The 12,625-nt window shown below is 44.4% G+C and overlaps 1 protein-coding gene across 1 annotated transcript; it reads left to right on the top strand.

Annotated features, from left to right (window-relative positions):
• Nucleotides 1-5,505: 5,505 nt before the first annotated feature.
• On the top strand, nt 5,506-10,237 carry LOC136111586 (uncharacterized). The gene is made up of 8 exons (XM_071818039.1): nt 5,506-6,234; nt 6,869-6,951; nt 7,341-7,497; nt 7,949-8,110; nt 8,473-8,598; nt 8,708-8,934; nt 9,264-9,625; nt 10,030-10,237. Exons 1-8 carry the CDS (start codon nt 5,506-5,508, stop codon nt 10,035-10,037), a joined length of 1,854 nt encoding a protein of 617 aa, XP_071674140.1. The 3' UTR covers nt 10,038-10,237.
• The last annotated feature ends 2,388 nt before the right edge of the window (nt 10,238-12,625 follow it).

A 12,625-nucleotide genomic window follows, 5' to 3' on the forward strand; every position in this document is an offset into this window, starting at 1 on the left:
CTTCAATTCTAAAGCCCTTGCAGCATCAAACCCGATGCGTCTCTCTATTGCTCGCTGTCCCCAAACCCACCGTCCCAGTTTGTTCTGCTGGTTGTACCCCTTTCGCAGGCTGTGGCAATTCCTTCCTAGGCCTGGCTATTCAGGACACAAAACCAACAGCCCAAATTAAAGAATATTCCTGATACACCAGCCCTGCTTCTCATCCCTCCTCCAGGAGCCGGCCCAGTTCACCTCAAAGGTGTTTCTGCTCAGCCTCTTGGCTTTTGGAGGGTGATTTACAGGTTGTAATCACATCCCGTGCTTCTTTCCAAAAACATAGTTTACTTTTAGTATTTTTACTGCCAGTTATCTAATTATCTATTAGCTGCAAGAGGTAGCTCGATACCGTCGCCGAGAAATAAGGCTACAGTATGAAGATGCAAATGTGAGAACGCGACGCGGTGTAATGTGCTACGCAACGCTGCTGCTGATTTAAATGTTTACATTGCTCTAATCACGCACAGAAAGAGGGAAAAATTCCTGAGCAATTAGGATAGATAATACAATACTACTATTACTGATTTTACTACCCAGCATTGACTGTAGTGCCTTCTTCCTTGCCTTAACAATGTGTTCCCATACAGTTCTTTGCATGCAATGAGTCTGTATCTATCATGCAAATAAGCTTCGTAAATACAAGCCACCAATAAACTTAAAAAAATACCTACTTAATCATGGCATTAGTGCTCACTACAGACAAAAATAAGTCTGAATGTAGATGGTTTCTTACCACACCCTGGAAGAAAGCGCCAGTTTAAGCATTTTTTCCCTTTTCCATTTTGTGTGTACAAGATGTGCATGGAGGTTATCACCGGCATTTGTTTACTGAGAGAACGGGCTTGTAACAATAACAACGACGCAAAATAAAACTTATGCGGAGGAACAGAGCTAAAAACCCAAAATTACAATATTGCAAAGTAGGAGTAACGAATAAATATTGCAGTGCCAGGTGTCTAAGCTCAGGACATGCTTAAAGTGGGATCCCAACGATATTAAGAATAGCGAGGAGAGCCCTGCACTTTTTATTTGCATGCATTTTGTTACGCATTAATCAGCATAATAAGCTTTAATTTTATGAGCACAAAATGTTGCAACTCGGATACTTATCTACTGCTCCTATTAGCGCTCTGAGAAGAAAATTGTGGTACGTGTTGGAACAAGAGTTTCGGAACAACCTCAGGCCAAAATCGACGTACACACACGCTCCTGTGTGTTTGGCTTCAGTTCTCCCAGAGCAATTCGTTTGTCCATTTGGACGCATAAATACCATTTCGAAATTGCCTTTGCAGATATTCTGCTGATCGGACTTTTGTTTAGCACTAATTGTCAGCCCTATTATTAATAACCGTCAAATGCGACACAGGCCGTGTTCACGGGTGACAGGATTGGTGCAGCACTAATGCCATTGCACTGCACTGGTGGGGAGGAAGAAAACAGGAAGCCTTTGCAGAGTCTGCGCATCTCAGCGTGGATGTCCTAGTGCGTTTTCTGCACTCTTTTGAGGGCTGTAACAGTGGTTGCTTAGGTGGTCGTTCGCTTAAAGTGTTGGGGTTGTTTTCTGATAATAATTCTCTATACGGACAACCAGGCAGGGTCCAGATCCCCAAAGGCAGGAGGCATCAACAGGATTTAGCTACACTTAGACCGACTGAAGACCAAAGCTCGGATTCCCAAATCCTGGCTCAGTATTTAACCACCTTGAGTTATTACATTCACTAATTTTTACCTTTTGACCAAGATGTTCTCCAGGCTGCTTCTGCACTTGTCCCTGCAGTGTGTCCATCGTCGCAGAGCTCGGTCCAGCAGCATCTCCTTCCTCCTGTAAAACACAAGAGTGGACACCTTTTTACACAACATTAACTGTAGTATCAGAAAGCACAATCACGGGGATTAGTGCTTTTGCAGGCTGGGATTCAAATCTCTATGTTCCATCTTGCAGTAATCAAAGCCATTATGGGGATGGCCGAGCTGAGCTGCTTCATCCATATGGACAGAGCCACATCAACTCTGGAGAGAAGCAGGAGATCCAGTTGGCAGATGCTGTTATCATGTCCTCCAGCCTCTATAGGCAATAAGAAAAATGCTGCTGTATTTTGGTACCAACAAAAAAAAAATCATTCCAATCAAATTGACTTCACCCTGCAGGAGATGGGGGGTGATCCCAAAGGGCCAGTGGTCTGATTGTAGCTCAGAAGGTGACAGAAATGACACCTGGTAGCTGACAGGCAGTAATTAGCAGCCTCTCAGCTGTAGGGCACAAAAGCCTCGACCCATGGCTGGCACGTCCAAAGGACAAAAATGGTTTGTACATGTTCAGGATCTGAGAAACAGGCACTCTTAAGCTACTTGCATGGAAGACCCAAGTTATCCTGCACAGAAGTGTTTGCTTGAAGGGTGCGGGAGGATTGAAACTTCCCAGGCAAGCTCACTGCTGCCCTAACAGTCCTGGTTTCCTTTGCTGGGTCTCATCTAAATCCCCTTTATTGTGATTTCGCTAGGATAAGGCGAGATGAATTGGGAATGAAGAGTGAGCACAGACTCCTGGGTGAAAACAGATCCTTTCATCTTACAAACATTTCTGGTAAGAGCGATGGGAGGAGATTATTAAACAGATGAAGAGAGTAAACCGTAGCACTCGCCTGAGGCATTGCAGTGGAATGACAGTGAATTAAGGGTGAATGCTTTAACTTCTGAGCGCACAGACACCAAAGTGAGCACGTTTTCTCCAGGTCTGTTTTGAACACAGCAGCCCCAGCCTGTTGTAAAAGCCCCCCAGTTTTGCCGAAATACACAGCGGTGCCGGCTGCTCACAGGGTTCGTCTTCATTCTGGTGCCAGGCAGTCAGTTCTGTGATATAAATCAGGGAGGCCTGATTAAAAGGGAAAACAATAACAGAGAGAGAGTGAAGGAATGTCGGCTCTGCTTGAAACGTGGTGCGTGCTGAGCTCAACAAGAACCAGTGCGGAGTATCAGGATGTTCGGATGCTCTGCAGGCTGAGCAGTGCTGGTTCCTGTGGTTATAAATGCCCTTATTCTGGGCTGATCTGGAAGTGTTTATATAGCTCTCTGGGTGCTGGATCAACACAGAAACAACGGTTAAACTGTGTGTCATATATATAGGGAAGAGATGGGAAAAGGTCTTAAACCCGCTAGTTCCATTTAACACATCAGTGGAAAGCATCAGGGAACAAAACTTTGAAGGCTCTTTAAATAAACTCAGAAAGGAAAAGTTCATCCTGTCCACAGAATGGATCTTCTCTGTTTTATAGATATTCACGTAGTTAAATATTTAATAATAAATACATTAAAATATGCGACAAGGGAATTCAATTTATGCAAGACCATGAAACAGCTGCACAACCTCCCAGTATGGACAAGTCCTTCCTGTGAATAAGCACATATAGAAATAATCTACAAATAAAATAGGAAACAATGTAGATTTTCAGTGAGTACATAGATGAGGAGACTCTTTTGGCAAATGTTTTTACTCTTGTTTTAACAATTCCAGATAATTTTTTGCTCATTGTCACTAACACACCCAGAGATTGTCTGTGAAAAGCATCTATAGAGAATATCACTGGAATCACTGATGGAGATTCATCTGTCATAACCAATTTAACGTAATATAGCAGAATATGTGACCAGAAGGACATTGCTCAGACACAAAGGTAAAACTACATTAAAAAGAAGCAGTATTTTGCATATAGTAAACTCCATTTTTCAGCACCAATAACAGAACAGAGAGTGTTTGTGCTGCTGAGATGACACCACAGTCCCCCAGCTGTCAGTCAAGGAGAAATTAGCACATCATCGAGCTGCTTGAAATCTTTCATCACCTTTGAGCATGGAGTATATCAAATAGCGAGATAACATCAGAGAGCTTTTGAAAGAGATTGCATAAGAAGCAATAAAGCAATGCTGGCAAAAGCACAGCGCAAAGGACGGGACAATGGATTCCGAAACAAAATGTTAAATTATCCTTAATGTAACACGAAAAAGACCAGGAGTTAAGAGGCAGAAATAGGGTTTGTAAGAGAATCGTGCACATGGAGACTGACAAGAGGGTGGAAAAACCAACAGCAGCATTTAATCGGCTTCAAATGGAGCTCTGGCCACAAGGACTGAGCCGTGTTGGGGTCTGCGAGGAGAGCGGACACAGAACCATAGTAATTTGGGGTCCATGGGCAGCAAGGGCACAAATGCTGTTGGTTTTGCTGTTATTTGTGGCTAAGCGATAGGGCTGGGCTGTTTGCATGAATTAAGTCTCTGTTATATTAAAAAATAAGATGCGCATTTCTCATAAAAGCTCACAGTGTAAGAGCAGGGCTGAGGGGATGCCGAGGAAATAACATTCTGCATTTGAGCCAGAATATTTCCTTTTCACCCAGGATAAAGATGAACCATTACAACACCAGCCTATTTTTGTAGGTGACAGTCATCCGGAATCAGAGCCAGAACTGCTTGATCAAACTCAGATTCTTCAGATCTTTCAGAAACACGCAATTCTGTGTTCAGATGCTCTGCTGAACCTCAACGCCAACGACTGAGCCCGAAACCCATTCACAAGTCCCTCTTGGGCAAACAGCTGGGGATCAGCACAAGACCGAATTATGGAGCAATTTCTTTTGGGCTCTGTCTCAACAGTCTGATTTCAATCGATTTGTGTAAAAAGCCTTTCAGCTTTTCTCTCAAAATACTATTACAGAGACTCAAGGATCTCTGCATTAAGAGCAGTATATATAATTCTCTATCACCTGTAATATATAACACAGTAACAATAGAGAGAATGAGCAATTCTATATTAAATCACAAAGTATCTTCCCACACAGGAGTTTGTAGGTCATTGTCTGCATTAACGCAGCTTTTAATAGTGCTACAATTGATGTCATAATACAACTAAAGTAGCCTTAACCTTCCTACATTTTACTTCAACAGCTCTTTGGTGAAAAAAACCCAGTATTTTTGACTCTGCCAAGTGTCACTTTGAGATTTGGGTCTTGTCTTTTTTATTTTAGGGAAAAACCAAGGACAAAAATTCTCTCTGTATAGTTCCATCAGGTGCACATTATCTCAACTTTTGCTTCATCAGGATCCTGTACAAAGTGGCTTTTCCACCGGAAAGCAGACCCAGTCTGCAGGAGGCAAAAGTCTACCTGTTTCAGAAAAAGCTACATGGAAAGGATGCCACCCAAGAGAAATGAAATGTTCGGTCTTAAACAAACACCATAAAGCCAGCAATGGGCTAGATTGCCGGAGATATCGGCATAAAAATATTGTTCAGCAAATTATTCTTGGCACAAACAACAAGGTTGGTAAATGCCCCGGGAGAAGGAAACACCCTGATGGTGACACCCATTGTCAAATGTATAAATAGAGAGAGCTGGGGATGAAAATTTGCAGTCCTGAATCTTATCAGGCTGTGCAGCTAAGCTTGGGATTGTGGTTTGACTCTGACCCACTGCCACTATGAGCTGTGGCACCAAATCCTCATCTAGTATCACTAGAATGAGCAGCGGAGGCGGTGGTGGCGGTGGTGGAGGTGGTGGCGGAGGTGGTGGCGGTGGTGGAGGGGGCAGCAGCTGCGGAGTCCGTAAATCGGGTGGATACTCCTCGGTGTCCACTAGAAGATACACCTCGTCCGGAGGAAGCGGAGGCTTCTCTGGGAGAAGCTTTGGTGGAGGAGCTTCCAGGAGCAGCTATGGAGGCGGCTTTAGCAGTGGCAGCTGCGGAAGGATTAGCTATGGGAGAATGGGTGGTGGGAGTTATGGAGGAGGAATGAGCTGCGGAAGCATGGGAGGGGGATTTGGATCAGGCGGAGGTGGTTTTGGGGGAATGGGAGGTGGTTATGGAGCTGGCCTCGGCGGAGGGAGCTTTGGCGGTGGTGGATATAGTGGAGGTGGATTTAGTGGGTTTGGGGGCAGTGGTGGCTTTGGTGGAGGTGGTGGTGGCTTTGGTGGCGGTAGTTTTGGTGGAGTAGGGTTTGGTGAAGACGGCGGTTTGCTCTCCACAAATGAGAAGTTGACCATGCAGAACCTCAACGATCGCCTGGCTTCTTACATGGATAAAGTGCGACACTTGGAGGAGGAAAATACTCAACTTGAACACTTGATCAGGGAGTGGTACAAAAATCAAGGTCCCAGTGGCACCAGGGACTACAGCCACTACTACAGAACAATTGATGAACTGCAAAACCAGGTATGATACGATTTGACTGACTTTGAACAGATTCTTATTAGAATGGCACCTGCCTCCTGCAGCACGATGTCCCCATTTGGGGTGATCCGTTCCCTCCTGTGTTTTAGTCAAAGAGCGGAGTGGTGTTGGGACAAAGTTGGTTCTTCTCTGCTGTGGGTGCTCTGCACCTTTTGGCGCGGTGTTTGGTGCGATGGTAGCATTGCCACTGCAATGTTTGGTGCTGCTACTGCCCATATTGATCGCATCTTTTTTCGAATAGACATGCGCATTTAATCTAATTCTAGTCCTCAGCCATTTAATGGTCCCATATCTCCAGCACTAATATGGTTGTTGCCAAATGCAATGGGAATTATGTTGTCCCACTGTTTTTGCCATGTGGCGTTTATTCAGCTATTCTTTCCAATGAGGTATTACATTTTTAATGGATGTTTGTAAACCAAAACTGACAGCAAAGGCACTTCAACTGGAAGCAATACACTCTTCTCTCTATATATAGCTCCTGCACCACTAGTCAGGCTTGACGTTACCATAAAGATACTCCACAACGTGTTTCTGCACAGGTTTTCCTTCCCTCTGTCTGTGTGTCAGCCTGGAAAGACACCTGAGCGAATAACATCTGCCCTCTCCTTTTCAGATTGTGGGTGCAAACGTGGACCTCAACAAGATCCTTCTTGACATCGACAACACCAGAATGACAGTGGATGACTTCCGACTGAAGTGAGTCCTGTCCTCCTGTCCCGCTCCATCTCGCCTCCCTTTACCCCCATGAGTTCATATTGCAAATTGACCTTTGTAGATGCTACAGCCTCCCGGCTCCCATGACATAAGATATAATTGTTGGGAAAAGCATTCTGAGAATGATTTTGTTAGGTTTTCGTCATTATTTTTCTCCAGACGAGTTATTGAAGAGTGCTCATGCTAAGTTTCTTTATCCTTGCATGTAGATTTATAAGCATAATCCTCATCATATAAATCTCATACACAGAAATTCTACTGAGATAAAACGAATTATTGGAGATGGAAAGAGAATTAGGCTCTTTCTTTTAAGAATTGAACAGTGGGATTAAAGACCAAAGATACACTGATCTTTCTTGTCTGTGGTTTAGGTATGAAACTGAATACACGCTGCACCAGAGCGTGGCAAGTGACATCAATGGATTACGTCCCCTCTTGGATCAACTGACTCTGGCCAGGTCTGACTTGGAGACACAGTTTGAATCCCTAAAAGAGGAGCTGATCTATCTTAAGAAGAACCATGAAGAGGTAAGTTTCTCCACACTTTAAAATAATAACTCAGGAGAACTCAGCACTCAGAGAATTTCCTGTGGATTTCTTCCACCAGCAGCAACAGGATTTTGGCTGGTGGTGACACAACGTGACACACTCTGGCTTTGATTTTCAGGAGTATGTAGCATCCATAGCTGACCACAGCTGATGCAGTAAGACATCCAGGTCAGCACGTGGCAAAATGAGCCCAGGAAAACGAATGGCTGTCAGTACAAAGTGCGGAACTCGGGGAGGAAAATCATAAAGAATATATGGAGGAATTATTCCCTTTCACGTCAAGGGTAGACGAGAACCCTTTGCAGGGGCAAATCCTCTCTGAGGATTTGTGTCCCTTTCTTTTCCTGTATTTGAAACTATTACACGTCTCTTTGCCTTCACCCTATGAGAACCTGGTGATTTTTTTATTCTTCTTTTATTTTTATTTTAGGAAATGAAAGGACTGCAAACACAATCTGGTGGTGACGTTAATGTGGAGGTCAATGCTACTCCTGGTGTTAATTTGACAGAGAAATTAAATGAAATGCGCCGTGAATACGAACAGCTTATTGAGAACAACCGGAGAGAGGTGGAAAGCTGGTACGAAGCCAAGGTAAAGCACAGATTTTGTTCTTTTACTAAATCTTTCACAAAGAACTGGACCCATTTACATCCAGCAGAGGAAAAGTGACGGATCACATGTTATTTAACGGACATTAAATTTAAAGGACTTTAAGCAGTTTACAGTAACAGGTCAGTTCTGGAGTATTAAGGTTATGTGGTAAAGAATGTAAAGTCTCTGGGTTCCAGTAGCAAGTGGATTACATGGTGTGAGTTGGTAGAGAGGCACGTGGGACACAGTCCACGTCACATTTGTATTTATTCTTATTAATTGCTTTCTCAATGCTTTTATGACCACCCCACGATGTTTTCTTATTATCAAAAATGCCTCAAGTTTCTGTGTGAATGTTTCAGATGGAAGAAGTTAATCAACAAGTCCACTCAAGTGGTCAGGAGATACAATCAAGCAACCAACAGATCTCGGAGCTGAGACGCGAATATCAAAGCCTGGAAATTGAACTGCAGTCCCAGCTCAGCATGGTAAGTATGGGCATTTGCTTCTGCTTCACCTGTGACACGTGTCACAAGAAGGAAGGAAAGGTGACACACCACATTGCCATAAACCCTCTGTTTGGCTTTCCATTCGCAGATAGACTCTTTGCAGTCCAACCTGGAGGACACAGAACGTCGCTACAACATGCAGCTGCAGCAGATCCAGAGCATGATCAGCCCCTTGGAGGAGGAGCTGGCCAGTATCCGCTGCGAGATGGAGAATCAGAACCAGGAGTACAAGATGCTCCTGGGCATCAAGACCCGCCTGGAGCAGGAGATCGCTCAGTACCGGGCGCTGCTGGAGGAGGGACAGCAGGACCTCGTGTATGTATCTGCTACAAGAACACAGCATTATGCAAAAGCCGGGGTTGCTAGATCAGTCCAAGCTAGAGTGCGGTAACACCGAAAGAGCAGCAAGGCTGAATCTTGCAAGAAGTATCTGGGCAGAATGTGGTAAAAGCAAGAACTCTTGCATTCAAGCTTAAAATGAAAGAGAGGTTGACTTTTGGCACTGCATCAGTTGTCTTGTTGATCTGTGCCAGGTTCTGAAGAGAAGTACAGATGAGAGCAGCACAGGCAGTGCCTGTAAATAGGTCTGAAAGCAAACCCATGTTTGATTAACTTTTCTTCTCCTTCTTCCTCTCTCCTTGCAGAATCCCAGGAGGAGGATTGGGAGGAGGCATAGGAGGTGGTAGAGGAGGAAGTGGTGGCTTTTCTTCTGGAGGAGGAAGAGGAGGAGGAGGAGGAGGTGGTAGCATCAGTGGTGGCTACGGAGGTGGTGGAATGTCCTCCGGCAGTGGAATAGGAGGAGGCAGCTGCGGTGGAGGAATGGGAGGAGGAAGCTTCGGAGGAGGAGGAGGAGGAAGCAGCGGTGGCTCCAGTGTTGTTGCTGGAGGAGGAGGAGGAGGAGGAGGCGGAGGATGCGGAGCAAGAACCTCAGGAGGCGTCAGCAGTTCCCACTCCTACTCTTCATCTTCCCATTCTCAGTCCTGCAGGAGCGGTGGCGGAAGCCAAGGTGAGAATTGTTGTACGGTCACGCTGTTCTCAGTCCCGTCCTTACTCATTTATACACTGTATCAACACGCTCTTCCAGAGGGAAACGGTACCCAGGATAAATTAAAATCTCTGGAAAGCGTTAGATTTACTTTTATTAAGAATTCTTTCCTATTTGTGTGCAAAGGATCAACTCTGCTTAAGAAACACACACTCAATTTCTGTTCAGTTTTGTGGGCGAGGTCAGCTAATCATAAAAACCTGAGCTGTTTTTCTTCATCTCTCTCATTCTCTGCGGAACTTCATAAAAACTGCTGCTTTTGGAAGGCTTATGGTCACCTATCACACATACAAGTTTATTTTCTGTTTGGTCAGAGATTCAGTGCCAGTACTGCAGCAATTAATTCTTTCCTTATTTCCAAACAGGATACTGAACACCGTTGGACTAAAAATCTGAGGATCCTGCAGCCCAAGACCTTTCAAACCGTAACTGGCCCAAATCCCTACGTTCCCCATGCAATGTGCTGAGCAAAGATGGATGTTTTACCAGCTCCTTGGTGTTGCTGATGCCGTCCAAGCCGCTCAGATGCCACCTGCCCACCTTCACACACACCCCACGCTGCTTCTGCCCCAACGCTCTGCGGCTTCAGTCACTGGCGCTTGAGCTACTCGCTTTCCAGATTCAACCTGTTCATTACTCAGGTTGTTCTGTATCAAGAAAATGTCGCTAATAAAACTTCATTTCTGTTCAATGCAACCACAATCCCGTTTGGAGGGTTTTTTTCCATTCTGCAGGTGTAAACACTTAAAAAGAAAACTCAAAGCCACGCCAACACGCGCCCTCAGGTAGAAAAGATTGATGGTGAAGTTTTTAAACAGGACACACAGAAATCCGAGCTGCAAAGGCTGGTGGAGCATCCTGGGTAAACAAGGGGCCGCAATTAGTGAAGGTGGATTTCACTTGAACTTGAACTTGCGGCCGAGGTGCTGGTGCTCAGGGAGTGGCCTCTAGTGGTGAACGAACAGCCAAAGCAAACTTGGGTTTGTGGTGGAGGAGCCAGCACCACCGATTAAAGGTGAAACAGATCGACACACCAGGGTGTGGATCGAGAGAACAGATGCAAAATTTATCTCCATAAACACAGCTCACGTTGCCATGAAAACTTTCTCAACACTTGGAAACCATTTAGGGAGGCAGAAACACTTGAGCGACCCCAAACCCAAGTCTGGTTTTGTTTGCGTTGTGCTTGCGTGAACTTTGCAGACTTGTTAAACCCACTTTGTGTGACACGAACCCTTCCAGCGACACACAACAGAAAGAAGGAGATTCTAGGAGATTCTATTTCTTTGGTTTAGATACTTGTTCTACACACACCATGTAGAAAGAGCAGTGATGTTCACATCCAATGGTGCGTGGGTTATTTCAAAGTAACCAACTGTGCTTACACCAGGGCCCTCTAGAGGGTATTGCTACCTCTTGCGCCTCCTGTGTTAAAACTGCCTCCACAGGTGCCAATCTACACTTTTAATTAACCTTTAAAGGGTTCCTCTCGTAATTTCCTGGCTGCCCAAGAGGCACTGAGTGTTGGGCACCAAGGAAATTACACACTGTCCTCAAATTCCAACAACCCTCCTGCCTCTGCTGGACACCTTCAGCTGGAAGGTGACTCCAGCCCTTGTCACTCTTCTTTTGCTAATTTTTAGGAGCTTATTTCTTCTTCTGTAATATGGAACCTCTTCCTAAAACACTTCTAGATTGAATTCCCCCCTCGCTGTGGATAAGGTGATTTGGGGATGGAAATTCACAGCAGGTTCCACCAGCTCCTTGTGCTTGCTTTGTACTGCGAAGTCACTACAATTTCTGCGGGAGCTTTTGTGCTGGTATTTAATACACACCTGGAAACGCCAGAATTTGTTTCCGTTCAAGGTTTTTCTGAGTTTCACAGAAGCTTGACTGGTAAAGATGGAAAAAGCAACTCACTGACCATCCCATATTGCACAGGCGGTGGAAAAAACCACACAATTGTTTCTGACTCCGTGTTTTGTGTTGCAAGATGCTCACCGCTGGCAAATACAATTCACTGTAATGAGTTCAGATAATGATTATATTTTTTATGATCTAATCTTTGGTGCTGTATCTTTTCATCAAACATTTTTGGCTGCATTATACAATTAAAGGACATAGTCTGAGAAGTGACTGGTTTTGATATGATTATGAAAATATGAAATATCAAATGTTTGTCCTCTCAGTTTCCTCCAGGTCCATTTAAAACAGTTAAGATAAAACTTTAATATGTTTGACAGCAAAGTTTTAGTATACTTTCCTTTGTACCATATTACTTTTGTGGCTTTCACCCAGTTTTCCTCAACAAGAAAAACGATGCAATAACCACCCTGCACTTTCAGAAAACCTTAAATACCATCAGGACCTTCCTCAGTATAATCAGTGACAACAGAGAAAAGGATTTAGTGTAAAGTTCTCGTCTATAACAGGCATGGGAATGCAGTTCTAAATATAATTCAATTCAGTAAATGTAAGTAGATTTCTAAATAGCTAATGTAAATTTTGAGAAAATGAATGAAAGAAGAGTCCCTTAGAGGCTGCTGGTCTTACGAATCATAGTCTGTGATCACAGGAGGAAGACGAAACCTGAAATACCGAATTTCGCCACACAGAAGACGAGGAGACAGACAACCAAGGTGGAGTCTTCATTAACGCCTATTACCAGCGATATATTGCCAGATTAATAGAAGCTATGAGATACATTATCCAACAAACTATCCAACAAAGAGACGCCCACATAAAATTATAGTGCCTGCTTTGTATGAATCAACACAGACATACTTGAACACAATGGTAATGCGTTTTCCTAAGCCCAGACAAAATTCCCTTAGCACATCACTTTTGGCAGGAGCACCAGGGCTGGCAAAGCCCATGGGAAGCTGGACTGCTGGGAGGTGACACCCACCCGTAGGTATAAAGAGCCACAACCAAGGAGAGGAGCCCCACTTGGATTCGCTG

The sequence above is a fragment of the Patagioenas fasciata genome, chromosome 22, assembly GCF_037038585.1.
Source record: "Patagioenas fasciata isolate bPatFas1 chromosome 22, bPatFas1.hap1, whole genome shotgun sequence".
Taxonomy (NCBI): Eukaryota; Metazoa; Chordata; class Aves; order Columbiformes; family Columbidae; genus Patagioenas; species Patagioenas fasciata.

Coding starts and splice junctions, on each gene's coding strand:
- LOC136111586 (XM_071818039.1), top strand. CDS start 5,506: ATGAGCTGTGGCACCAAATCCTCATCTAGTATCACTAGAATGAGCAGC. Junction 6,235..6,868: donor TTGATGAACTGCAAAACCAG/GTATGATACGAT, acceptor TCTCCTTTTCAG/ATTGTGGGTGCAAACGTGGA. Junction 8,935..9,263: donor GAGGGACAGCAGGACCTCGT/GTATGTATCTGC, acceptor CTCTCCTTGCAG/AATCCCAGGAGGAGGATTGG.